The following is a 12,951-nucleotide window of genomic DNA, read 5'->3' on the forward strand; positions in this document are numbered from 1 at the left end:
TGACTGGGGCGCCCTGTCCCCGCCGGCTGCTGAGCGCCAGGCGCCGCGGAGGGCAGCGCGTTCCCGGCCGGACGGTTCTCCTGGCTGGCCTGGAAAGCCTGCAAGGAAGGAAGGAAGGACAAGAGTGAATTCTCAGCTGGAGGGAGCTGGGATGGTTATTTTAAAGCCCCAGGAGCCCTGCAGAATGCTGCTCCCTGGGTTTTCCTGGGAATACCACACCTTCTGCCTCCCCGGCTGCAGCTGGCTGCTGGCTGGCACCAGGGGCTGCTGCCCCTTCCCACCTCCTCCTCCTCCTCCTCCTCCTCTCAAGCCTGGCATCTTCTGGAGAGATTCCTTGAGCTGCCTGAACTCTTCCATCTGGGCCTGAAGGGGGGAGAAGGACACGGAGAAACCTCACACAGGATTAAACATCTCCCTGCTGGCAAGAGCCACTCTTTGGCAGAGGTACATTCTAAAGAAAATCTGTATTTTATCCATATGAAAGGTTGGAGAAAATCCACGACCATTAATGACAAACCCAGATTTCCCTCCAGATTTCATGGATATTCTGCATTTCCCCTTTGTGAAGTGCTGAGCTGTTGCACTGATCCTTTTCCTGATGCTGTTCAGTGCAGGAGCCATGGATTAACTCCTGCCTTGGCACACGGATTGTATCCTGGCACTCCTGGCCTCCCTCTCCTCCTGTACCTCCAGGTCACCTCATTTCCTTCCAGTGGAGGCATTTCCCCCTGGATGTGCTCATCCCAGCAGGGCTGACAATAATTGGCATAATCCTTCCTGACAATCCAATTTACTTTGCAAGACAAAGGAAAATCGATTCTCCTGGACTGGGTAAGCAAATGCAACCCTCCTCTCTCTCCTGCAGCTTCTTTCATTCATCCCCAACCCTGAAAAGTAGGGCTTGAAAAAGCCAAAAGCCACTCAGGAAAACCTCCTCATTTCCACCCTGGTTATTTATAGGAAATTGAGGGGGGAGACCTTTTCATGTGCTGGAAATGGACCAAATTAGGGACTTGGCAGAGTGGGAAAACTTCCAAGCAGCAAGCAAAGTTTAGCAGGAAATTAATTCCTGAGCAGGCTCTGTTGATTTCAGTTCTTCCCTCTGAAATATGACCTTAAAATTAACATTAAAATCCAAATAAACACCAACAAAACCCCTCAGCAAAGCAAACATAAAAGGAACAAGGAAAAGGCAGCCAAGAAGAGTTCCTGGGATATGAACTCATTGGAAACTTCCAGTCAGGACAAACCAGATGGAGGCAAAACTTGTACCCATCAATTCACCATCACTTGGAAGTATTTGGGATGTGGGGAGGCATTCCAGGGCTGGGAATTCAGGGACTTTGGGCAGCAAACTTGTATTTTCAGCTGCTGGGACAGATTCCAGGCTGGAGAATTTTACAGAGTGGATCTACACTCCCAACACCTCCCAGCACTGTTTCAGGCAACTCACCACCCTGGAATACAGCTGGTGGCAGGATTTACTGTTTAGAGAATATTGGAATGCAGAGCCCAGGTGGTTACCTGGGCATTGAGGAGCTGGGTGTGAACCTCCTGGTGGGCCTTCCTGAGGAGCTTGCTCTCTTCTCTGAGTTTAAACACCGTGTCTGCAGGAGGAGAAGAAGAAATTTCCTTAAAAGAGGGATTTTTTCAAGTGTAGCATCTCCCTTTCTCACCACAAATTCCTCTTCACCTCACAGATCCCTCCAAGCCCAGCAATTACAAACCTGCTCATCATTCCTTCCAGCACTCCCAGGAATTCCTTCTCTCCAGACTCTTTCCTAACTCCTGCTCTCAGCTCAGGCTCTCACTCTGTTTGCCACAGGAGTCAGATAATTTGGGTTTTTACTCCGCTTCCCCCTTGTAGATGAAGAGAAGGAGGAGCAGGGAGTCACTGCCCCTTCCTGGAGGAACTGGAAGCTTAAGGAAGAACCCCAAGAGGGATGTGCCAGCTCTGCTGAGCTCACAGATTCCCTCCTGCTGCACAGAGAAGCTGCCTCTTGATGGTACCAACCAAAAAAAAACCCCATGACCCACTTGGAGAAAATAATCATGGGACAGTTCTGTCCTCAGGCATGTTTATTCCTGGGCTTTTAAGGAACAGTTGTGCCTTGCAGCCTCCAGGTTGGGCTTTTTCAAGCTCTTTGCACACTCCTGAGTGCTTCAGCTGCAGAGCACGCGATGTGCCGGGGTTTGGATGTCACCGTGTACCCTCGGATGGAAAGGAAAGGCTGTGTCCCAAAATGCCAGCCTTATTTTGGATCCTGGATCTCTCAGAATATCCCCAGAGCAGGATGAACTGGGGTTTCTCTGCACTATGGGCTGGGATGGGAATTTTTCCATGACTGCAATAGGATGAATTGCACACAAGGCTCAAAATTACAGATATTTCTGATTACAGGGGGTTTCTTTTCTTTGTATTCAGCCCTGAGAGAACACATTTCACCTCTGAGGTTGGGTGCTGTGCTCTTGCCTTGCAGTGAAGATTGACATCAAACTGAGAATGGAGCTCTCAGTGAGAGACAATCTAGCAAAAACCCCTCCATCCCACTCTAACAATGTGCATTTCAGGAAGAGAGACAATCAAATATTTAGGTTTCACTTATTTGTCCTCAATTTCCCCCCTTCCAACCCAAAAGCTCATCAGATATTACACTGGGCTTTGCTGAGCAGAGGAAAAAACCCAAACACACAGGAGCAGATTTTGATGTTCCAGACCTCATCAAGTAAGAACAGATGCAAACCTTAAAAGCCCCACAATGTAATTAAACAGCAGAATAAATAAAAACCACTCTTTGGGAATTAAAGGGATCAGCATTGCCTACAACACTTGCACTATTAAATTGCATTTTACAGACCTACACCATTAATTACAAAAAGTGTGTTTCATTTTGCTCCCAAGCTCCAATGCCAGAATTTGCAGGATTTATTCCTGCACCACCACCTGAGGCAGGACAATGCTCCAGCTGAGGCCAAGACACTGCACATTGTCCCACAGAATTGTTCCTGGGGGTGTTTTTGGGGGCCTGCAGAGGAATCTCTGCCCTCTCTTGATCCCAGTCCTTCCCCTGCCTGGTGTTTTCTCAGTTTTTATCACCCTCACCCTGCAGGTTGGTGACCTCGCTGTCCTTCTCCTGCTGCAGCTGGGCAAATTTCTGGCTGTGGGTCTCCAGGCTCTTGCGGTGTTCCAGTTTCAGGCTGTTGTGCTGCAGCTGCAGGTCCAGCAGCTGCTTCTTGACATCGTCGTGCTGGTTCTGGGGAGGAGAAGAAGGGACAGAGTCAGAACAAGAGGAGTGATTTAGCTATTGCCAAGTGTGTGTTTAATGAGTTGCTTGAGGGGGCAGCCAGAAATCCCAGGTACAATCAAACACTCTCTGTGCTCGGTGGTCCAGGGGAAGATGTGAAATGCCAACTAAATTCCACTTTGGGAAGAGGTTTTGGGGGTCTCCTTGGAGGCAGAATTGGTGACAAGTCCCTTTCTGGGACAGAGTCAGGAGCTGCACCTGCTCCTCCCTGCAGGAATCCATCGCAGTGCAGGCCTTGACATCTGCTGGTATCAAACCACATCCCTGTGGAACACAAATCCAAGGGCTTTCCCAGAGATCCCAGACATCTGAAGGACATTCCCTGCTCCTTGCCATGGAGCACCAGCACACTGCAGGATGGGAATTGTCACCTTTGAACAGGGACAGGGTCTAATTCCCGTGACCCTCCTCAGGGGTTGGACACACACCTGGACACCCAGCGGTTTTCCCTCTGCTTGCTTTGCTTCCCAACAGCCTGGAAGTTCTCCCAGCCACTCCTCAGAGCTGCTACAACAGGAGGGGAGAGCTTGTGCAGGGATCCTCTGGCAGAACCCGGGGAGAGCCCATGTTCCCCACAGCACCCCAGGGCTCTCAGGCATCCGGTTCCAGGGTAACGAGACTCTCACAAGTCCATGGACTATTCCAAGCAGGCCAAGGATTCACCAGATAAAAGTGGGCTGGAAAGCTGCTCTCTTCTCCCCTCCCCTCTTGCAGAGCCCGGGAACAAACCACACAGAAACATCCTTTTGCTGGGACCCGCTGAACCAGAAATCACCTCCTTTTATTTTGTTACCATGGTAACCCAGAGATTCCTTCCACATCCAGTTTGTCAACACCAATTATGTATGCAGATTGACTGGCTCTCAGGTGAACCCTGGCCCTGCCACACAATCCCTCCTCAGGACTCAGGCAGCCATTTCAATCAGGCTTCCGGGGAGGGAAAAAAAATACAAATCTTGTTTTAAAAACCCCAAACCTCTAAATGCTATCGATGCTCGTGTTTATCTCCAGGAAAACAAAGTGTCTGTGGCCCAGGCATCCCCCCTGAAGCAATTATCCTCCACTTAAAGAGATGTAGCTGTGCTCCAAAAATACAGGCAGTGCAGAGGAAAGATGGAGGGGTCCCAGAGACAGAACAGAGACAAGGATGTCAGGTTAATCAGATCACAAGATCCAGAGGCAAAATAAAGAGAACTGGAGACTCCTGCTTTGGCTTTCAAAGGTACTTAGAGCTCTCATCAGAGCCCCTAGCAGAAAGCACTGCAGAGGAACCCCTTCCCTAAAATCATTTTGATACCAAACACATTGGAAGCCACAGCATTAGCAAGGAAGATTGATTTAAACAAGAAACTCTTGTGAAGTTCAAGGAATTTTAAGTCCTCATCAGCTCAGGCCAATTAATTTCTAAGCCACATTCTGCCTGCAAGGTGATGTGCATAATTAGTGTCCCCAGATTGCTCCCAGGCAGGAAGAAGGGGGGAAATATTCGTCCTCTGACAGCAGCAGGAGGCTGGGGAAGGAGAGAAGTGGGGAGCATCCCCACTCCCAGCTGCTTTCTGAGGCTGTCTGGGACCAGAGTGTGCAAACTCCAGGAGGAATCCAAAGGTGCTGCTGCAGGAGCTGCAGGCAGGAGGTCTGGAACACCCCACGTGGGATTGCTTTTCAGAGAATTCAATTATCTGCGAGCCTGACTGAGTCAGTCCCACCAAGGCCAGGTATCCTGAGGAACCCAGGAACCTCCCATGTCCACCTGAGTGAGAATATTCCCTTCCCCAGCTCACAGTTCTGCTGTTTTACTCAGTCAAGCAGCAGCTGCAGGACACAGCCCATGGATGTTGTGTAAATGATGTTTAGTGCAGCTGGGGTGAGGGATGAGATGCTGTCCTGGCATTTCTGGGTCCCTCACAATGCAAAACAGGGAAATCATATCATTCCCAAGGCAGCTCATGTCCCAAAAATCAGGAGATCTTGCACTCAGCTGGAAGGATTCAGAGCAGCAACTTCTCTCATCATTAAACAGCAGAGAGTGCCCAGGATGTTTCAAATCTCTCTCCCCAAGGGAGAAATGATCAGGTGAAAAAGGCAATAACAGCACCTCAAACCCAGCTATTTCTGCCCTGATTTAACTTTGTGGACAGCAACTGGACAAAGTACACTCAATAAGCTGGATGTTTAACCCACAAGCAGAGGAAGGCCACACCTCATTTTTCATGCTCCAGCAGCTTCAGGAAGTCCATGTCAGAATTCCTTGGCCTGCTGCAGGGAATGCCAGGATGCCTCCTGCAGTGATGGCAGCAAAGCATTTTCATCTCCACTCATGAGGAAGAAAGGACTTGGAGGAGAAAGCCCGGCCCCAGCAGGAACCCAGACACAGGCAACGACTCCAGCTGCTATTTTTGGGCAAAGTCAAGCCCCTCACCCCTCTGTGCCAGCTCCAGATGTGGATCAGCCACCGAGGGAGGACTCCAGCACAGAGCAGGGTGGCAGCAGTGGCCAGGAACACCACAGCCAGATGTGCTGGTGTGGCTTCATGGAACCCTTTGGTCACATTTGGGACCTCCAGCTCACTTGCTTCTGTTCAGCATGACGTGTCCCATTTCCTAGGTGATGACATTCCTGGCAGCAATCTTCCTCCTGAGCAAGCCAGCTCCACTGGGAAGCATTTTTGCCTGGGCCCCAGTGCCAGAAGTGTTACCCACAGCCTCATAACGAGCAGAAACTGGGCTAAAAACTGCCTTTTCAGCCTGAGTGGGGGGGGGATTTGAAATCTCCCACAGTCCCAAGGGCTGGTTTTGTCTTTCAGCAGCTGTGAATGTAGTTTTAAAAAATAGATGGTTGGGTTTTTTTTTCTTTTTCCCACCCCTTCAATAAAAGGAAGCAAGAGAAAGGGAGCCAGGACAAAAAAGCTCTGAGTGTCCCCTTGAGAGAAGCAAAGCAGAGCATTCTGCTCAGCCTGCAGTTGCTATGAAGAGGAATGTTGCTATTGCAGAGCGTTCCCAGAATCCACAGAGCTGGAGAATACCCAAGAGACAGAACTGTACTTCCCTTTTCCCCCAGGTTTGAATCCAAAAGCCAGGCAGCTGGAGGTCCAGCTCAGCTCAGGAAATCCAGCCCAGAGGTGCTCAGGGCTGCTGGAACTCAGCCCTCTTTCTCCATCCCGGAGTTAAATTAGCATTTCACTGCCAAGGCTCGGACTAAAAACGTTTTAAAAAACCACCCCAGCAGCCTCCAGTTGAGCTGTTCCAACAAAAGCAAAATTGAATATCAAGATACGCTTCAGGTAGAGCACGTGATAAGCTATAAAATGGTATAAAACTCTATAAAATTCTATAAAATGCTACAAAATTCTATAAAATGCTATGAAACACTATAAGCTGCCCTGCTCTGAGCCTTTTCCACGGGCTGGAATATTTTGTACGAGCCCAAAGGGCAAGTTCCAATGAATAAACCCATTTTCACACCGAGAGACCCAGAGAAAACAGCAAAACCCCGTGTGATAAAAGTGCACAAAGGCTCCCATTGACACGAGGTGTAGGTGAAAGCTGTAACCTGAGACAGAACAAACAGGGAACTGCCCTGGACCTGAGCAGTCAGGAAGGAATGTGGATCAACAGGGATCTCGTCCCTCAGTGCAGGAATCCCTCAGTTCTTCCTGGGAGTCTCCATCCCTTAAAACACAGCAGACAGACCTCCCTTACCTTCAGGATCTTGTGCTGGGAACTGAGGGCCCCATATCTGTTCATGGAGTCTTGCTGGGGAGAAAAAGATCCAAACAGTGCCATTAGAGTCCAGAAAAATCCACAGCAGGGAGAAAAACCACGCAGAACCTGCCCAAATCCCTGCTGGCCCTTCACACCCATGGGCAGGGCCTGGGACAAGCCCACCATGAGGACGAGCAGAGCTTGCAAGGCTGGAAAAGAACCTTTTTGAAGAACCTTTTTGAAGAACCTTTTCAAAGAACCTTTTCAAAGAACCTTTTAAAAGAACCTTTCCAAAGAACCTTTTTGAAGAACCTTTTCAAAGAACCTTTTCAAAGAACCTTCCCAAAGAACTTTTTCCAAGCAACCTATCCAGCAGCTCATTGACTGCATGTTTAATTCACATTTAGAGTGGGTTTCCCCAGCCTTCAGCCCCTTATCCAGGCCAGGCCTGGTGCTGAAGGAGCTTTGCACAGTAAATCCCCTTCCCTGAAGGCTGAGCTCTCCTGGCAGCAGCTGAGGGGGAGGCAGAGAAAGCAGCAGAGCTCAGGCTGTCGCCCACACACAGAAATTGCACCGTTTCCACAAAAAATGGATCACTAGGCAATGGAGTGAGCCTCGGGCAAACTCTGTAACCAGGCACAGCAGCCAAACTGAGCTCAGCTGGCACAAAGCAGCAGAGGAGAGGGATTCACCCCTCCAGAGGGGTCTGCACCAGCCCAACAGCTCAGCTCATGCCCCATTAAGTGTCACCTCCTTCCTCTGTGTCCCCGTTTTTCACCCCAGCACCATCATCCCCTCACACTGGGTGTGCATCACCCAAAGGCTTTGTCCCCAGGGCAGCAGTGGCACCTGAGAGGGGACAGCCCCAGTACAGGCAGGTTCACAAACATCTGCTGGGATCTGGGTTTGGGCACTTCAGAGCAAAGTGAAGCAGCACCATGAAGAGCAAATGAAGCACCACGGGACTGCCACTACAGTCCCCACTTCAATGTGATAAATACCCCATAAATCCTCACTACAGTCTGAAATATCCCCAGCAAAAAAGCCCAGATTGCAAAGGACTTGCCCACCACTCAAAAATTCAGACATTTTTCTGTCACAGGCTGACATTCACTCCCAGAGGAGTGGGCTAAAAGTGATTCCCCTTCTCCAGCATCTCATCCCCAGATGCTCTGGTAAAAGGAATAAACCCAGCCTGATAACTTGAGTGAATGTGACAGACTGTATCCCAGGGATGCATTTCTTCCCAGCCCTCACTGAAGAGTCCTTTTCCCTGCTGAGTGGGAAGTCCACAGGCTGGTGAAAATCATCTGACAATCCCTGGAGACAGAAAACAATGGATATGCTTTCCCCAGCACCCCCATGGCCTTTCTTGCCCTTGTTCCCCTTGGTGAGCCTTGCACTCAGCCTCCCCAGGCCTCTTCTGTCCCATGGAGCAGCAGTTCCCCTGCCACACCAGGAGCTGGGAGTCGTCTCCTCGGCTGTCACACGTGGGAGAACAGGCAGAACAGCTCCAGCCCTTTCCCTGAGATGGAGTAAATCCTCACACACTCCTTGAGCAGAGGAGTCAGCCAAAGTTCAGCCTGTATCATGCACACACGGAGCCTTCCCTGCCTTCCAGTGGCCTCACGACCCTGGTGGCACCAGAAAAAAATATTTCCCATTGTTCCACAGACACCCTGGGATAAGCCACACCTACCTTCTCCTTGTTGAGAGCTTCCTGAGCTTCTAACTTGTACACTAAAAAATCTAGAAATGGGAGAAAAGGAGACGATTTAATGAGCTGGAATTTCACAAGGATCTGGTTTGTATTTTGGAGGGGAGGGGGAAGGAAGAAGGAACTCAGCCCCTTGCTGAGCAAAAGGCTGTAAGTCAATAAGCTGGAATGCAGATGCTGCTGGGAGATCATTCCATGCCCTTGGGAAGGTGGGAGTATTTTCCATGAGAGCTGTCCACCCAAATGTCCTTCCTTTCCCATTCCACAGGCGAGTGCATTGGTGATTTCCTACTTGAGCACACAAACAGCTGCAGCTTGATGTCAAGGAAGCTGAAAAACTTTCTGAGGTGCTCTGAAACAAGAGATGACTCTGGAAAAGGGGAACCAAAGCTGTGAGACCCAAACTCATGTGCTGATCTCATCTCTGCCACCTCCTTAAAACAGGAAGGTCCCACGACAAGGTAACGTGTATTAGGGTGCTCCATTTCCTCACCAAATTAATTAAAGAGGCAGCACAGAAATGCAGCTTCTGCCTCAGCCAGGCAGCCACAGAGCTGCAGCCAAACCTGGATGCTGGATCCAGCACCCAGAAGCACAGAGCACGCCCGAGTGAGGAGCAGGGGTGTTACCCCACACACCACTGTTAAAGATAAAACCCAAGTTCTTAAGTTGCCAACAACAATCTGGTGCAGAGGGGCCTGACACCCAAGCACAGCACTCTGCTGAAAGGCACATGAGTTCATCTGTTGGCTTTCTGCTTCCTGCTGTGTTTCATGGTCTTAAAATCCCCTGCATGTTTGTTTCTCCTTCCGTGCATCAGCTCTGAAGGGTCTGACAGTCTGCATTGTCCACCGTGGAGGGCAGTGATGCTGATAGCACTGAGCACTCGTAGAGCTCAGCATCTTCAGCTCACTTCTGGGAGAAAGCTGACATCTTTCCAAGGAAAAAGCACAGACCAGTGCCAGGTTTAGTCAGCACTTGAAACACCACGACAGGGGGAGTGTTACTCACAGATTGGCCTGAGGACAAGTGTAGGAGTGGAGAGAACAGAGCCCACCTGCCAGCACCCTCTGCCCATGGGCACCGGACACGCCACTTCCACTTCACTGTTCCCAAATTCCACTGAATGACAGCCACACTGAGGCAGGAGAGGCTTTGGGGACAGCTGGGGGTTTGCCTGTCCAGTGCTGTGCCACCCATGCCAGGGACTCACCTTCCTTTGTCTTCTTGTGCTCGCCTCGCTCCTTCTGCAGGGACCGCTCCAGCCGGGACCTGTGCTCGTACACCACTGTGGAAGCAGCGAGAGGCAGAGCATGACAAAAACCTCAAATTTATCCCCACAGATTTTTTTTTCCCACATATTTATTCTCCTGCCTGGAGAAGGGAGAGAACATTTGGGCTGCAGACCATGGGTGTTCCTGATAAAACACACCAGTCTCACCCACAAATTGTGAGTATTTGCACTCAGGTTTTGCTTTGGAGCCCAAGCTGTGATGCCCAGGAGATGTTTTAGTGGTCAGTGGCTAAACTGGGTTTTTGTGGGCCAAGTCCCTGCCAGACTCAAGCAGCCAGAATCCCCTGTTCTGTAAAGGCATCAGCACCATGCAGGAGAGATGTTTTCCCCCTTCTACAACCCACTGGCCCTCAGTGCAGAAGAGAGATTTTTTTTCCCCTTCCACAACCCAGCCCACTGAGAAAAACTGAACCAAGCAGCCCATTACACACAAAACAGCTCGAGAACAGAGAGGGCTGAGCAGCCACCTGACAAATGGAAGTGTCAGAGGAGCCTCCTGATGGATGGTGGCTTGAATCCGCTCCGATGTGTGAGTGCCACCATGCTCAGCTCCAACAGGCTCCTCATCCCTCAGATGGGCCAGGATGGCACTGGGCAGCACTCAGAGGGAGAGGTGATGAAAGAAACCTTCCAGAGCCCAGATCCCAGCAGAGCCAAGACCTTTGGGGGCAAATCGTGCTGTAACACACGGTGTCCAGGAAAATGAACCGAGTGGGGAGATGTCTGCGTGCATGAAACCAGTGCTGATCCATTCCCTGCTGAAATCTTGAATGAGCCCATGCTCTCACTCCAAGTGGGTCTGTGGAGCCTGCCAGCCCCTCTCAGGTCATGCTGGAGCAGCAAATTCCTCTGTCCCTTCTGACCTCCCTCAAGAGGCAGGAAGGGGCAGTGCCACGGCTGAGCCAGGCTATCTCCTTCCTTATCTTTGTTAACATCCCAGTGATGAAGATGCTTCCCCTGGGCTGGGCCACTCCACTCGGACTTTGATATTGTCCAAAGCATTCCAGCACTGGTTCCAACCTGGAAGGATATCTCTGCAGCTGTCCAAGTGTCTCCTCCATGACAGCTGTATTTTTAGGAACACTTTTCCCAGCAGACTGCTCAGATGTCACCCTGAGGGCTTCCCCAGCTGAGCACGCCATGGGTCGTGTGTGCTTCTGCACTCCGTGCTAGAAAGCCTTGTCCAAAGGAATTGTCAGCTTGAGAACATCAGCCACTTCCCAGAGGATTTGGGAGCCCTGGGCACTCACTTTCCGACTTTCTCACATCTGACTTTCTTGCATTCTTATCTAGCAGAGCTCCTGAGGGCAAGGCTTTGATGTGATGGGAGCTTCCCACCACCAATGGGAAGCATCTGTAGCAATGGGCTGTGCTAACACCCACAGCCACAGATCCTGACATCCCAGAGCAGGGGAGGCTTCAGGGACAGCTCCGGATCACTGGCTGTTCATTCAGGATTTTACAACACAAAATCTGGCTCTCCCTGACCCTGTTTTTAAAAGTCAGATAAACTGAAGCAACCTCTAATGACTTGAAAAGAAAGTTTTAATCTCTCCTGCCATTCCTGCAGGTCCCCAGAGCCCAGAGCAAGTGGGTTCAGCTTTACACAGAGCAGGGAGTCAGCACTGCACACAGCAGTGTCTCAACTCTTGGGGGTGTCCAGGGTCAGGAGTTGGACTTTGATGATCCCAGTGGGTCCCTTCCAGCTCAGGATAATCCAAATTCTCTGACTCTATCCTCATCTCTGTGGTGAGACACAGCAACAACTCAAACGACCAAACTGGCACCGCACAGTTCGGAGGCCAGGGAGCCAGGAAATCTTTAACAATTTGCTTTTACAAGAGAGAATGGAGGGTGGTCAGTGTCTAAATCCGGGCTGGAATCCAGCCAGGACTCAGCTCTAAAGCACCGTCACCTGCTGCCAAAGGAGCTGCCAAAACAATGAAATCCCCTGCTGAAAAGGCAGGACCAGGTGCAGAAGAAGACACAGGAATTAAAGTCATGCAACAAGTGCAGGGACAAAGCCCAGAGCCCCAGGTTTGTCCCCAGAGCCCTGCAGGGAGCAGACACAGCACCAGAGCCACGGCCCCGTGTGCCAGACACCTCTGTACTGCGAGACTCCCATGAGCATCGCTCCCATCCGCCACTTGCCAGGCTTCTCCCGGCAGCCAAACCCAAAAAGAAGCCTTGCCTTTGTTAAAACTGTTGGACAAGTGAGTGTCTTCTCAAAATAAAGAAGGGTAGCCATGGCAACAACTGTATTTAGGATTGGGAGGACTGACAGGGGTTAGAAACCCCAGCAACAGGCTGCAGCTCTGCCACTGACACATATTTGGGTGGAAAAAACATGAGCTTGGCTCAGTTGTTGGCCTGTTGTTCCCAAAACTGGGGTTCTCTGAGGCTACCACTGTCATCCTCTGGAGAAGCAGCCCCTCTCTCCAAGAGGAGCAGAGATGCTGACACAAAAGAGAGGAAAGTGGGTTAACTTCTGCCCTGCCGGTCTCTGCACATCCCAAACTCGGGATGCAGGTGGAAATTGAGCTGGGACTGAGCTGCAGGTGTTTGATTGCCTCGTGCAGTGAGGAAAGATGGAACCAAACCATAAGATAATAGCGCTGAACACACTTTAGATCAATCCCCAAGGCTGACCGGGCTTTGTTTCGTGGGGTGGAACACACAGCCAGCCTCCCGCACTCTGCCGACAGGAACACACAGCCCCGGGCACCAGCAGCCCCGGCGGGATGCTCCATTTGCATCACAGCACTGCACGCAGAACCACCGGGAGAGGATTTAACCCTAAAAGGCATAAACGTTGAGTCACAGAATGCCCCAGCAATACAGGCTGTAGGATGTATCCACGGAGGTCACGACAGATCCCCTGTGTTTGATTTTAGCCGGGGAAGAGCTCCCATATAAACACTGTGATCTAAACTG

At 50.6% G+C, this 12,951-nt stretch overlaps 1 protein-coding gene across 1 annotated transcript in view; it reads right to left on the reverse strand.

Annotated features, from left to right (window-relative positions):
- Positions 1–12,951, reverse strand: part of LOC103622315 (Golgi integral membrane protein 4) — a 24,138-nt gene that overhangs the window by 9,756 nt on the left and 1,431 nt on the right. Inside the window, exons 2-8 of the mRNA XM_017744063.1 lie at positions 9,937–10,011; positions 8,706–8,755; positions 7,004–7,057; positions 3,104–3,254; positions 1,525–1,607; positions 220–363; positions 2–98 (exon numbers count right to left, since the gene is read on the reverse strand). Of these exons, the coding sequence (XP_017599552.1) occupies positions 2–98; positions 220–363; positions 1,525–1,607; positions 3,104–3,254; positions 7,004–7,057; positions 8,706–8,755; positions 9,937–10,011 (654 nt within the window). The remainder of the gene's footprint in view (position 1; positions 99–219; positions 364–1,524; positions 1,608–3,103; positions 3,255–7,003; positions 7,058–8,705; positions 8,756–9,936; positions 10,012–12,951) is intronic.

This window comes from Corvus brachyrhynchos, unplaced genomic scaffold, assembly GCF_000691975.1.
Source record: "Corvus brachyrhynchos isolate BGI_N302 unplaced genomic scaffold, ASM69197v1 scaffold68, whole genome shotgun sequence".
NCBI classification, from domain to species: Eukaryota; Metazoa; Chordata; class Aves; order Passeriformes; family Corvidae; genus Corvus; species Corvus brachyrhynchos.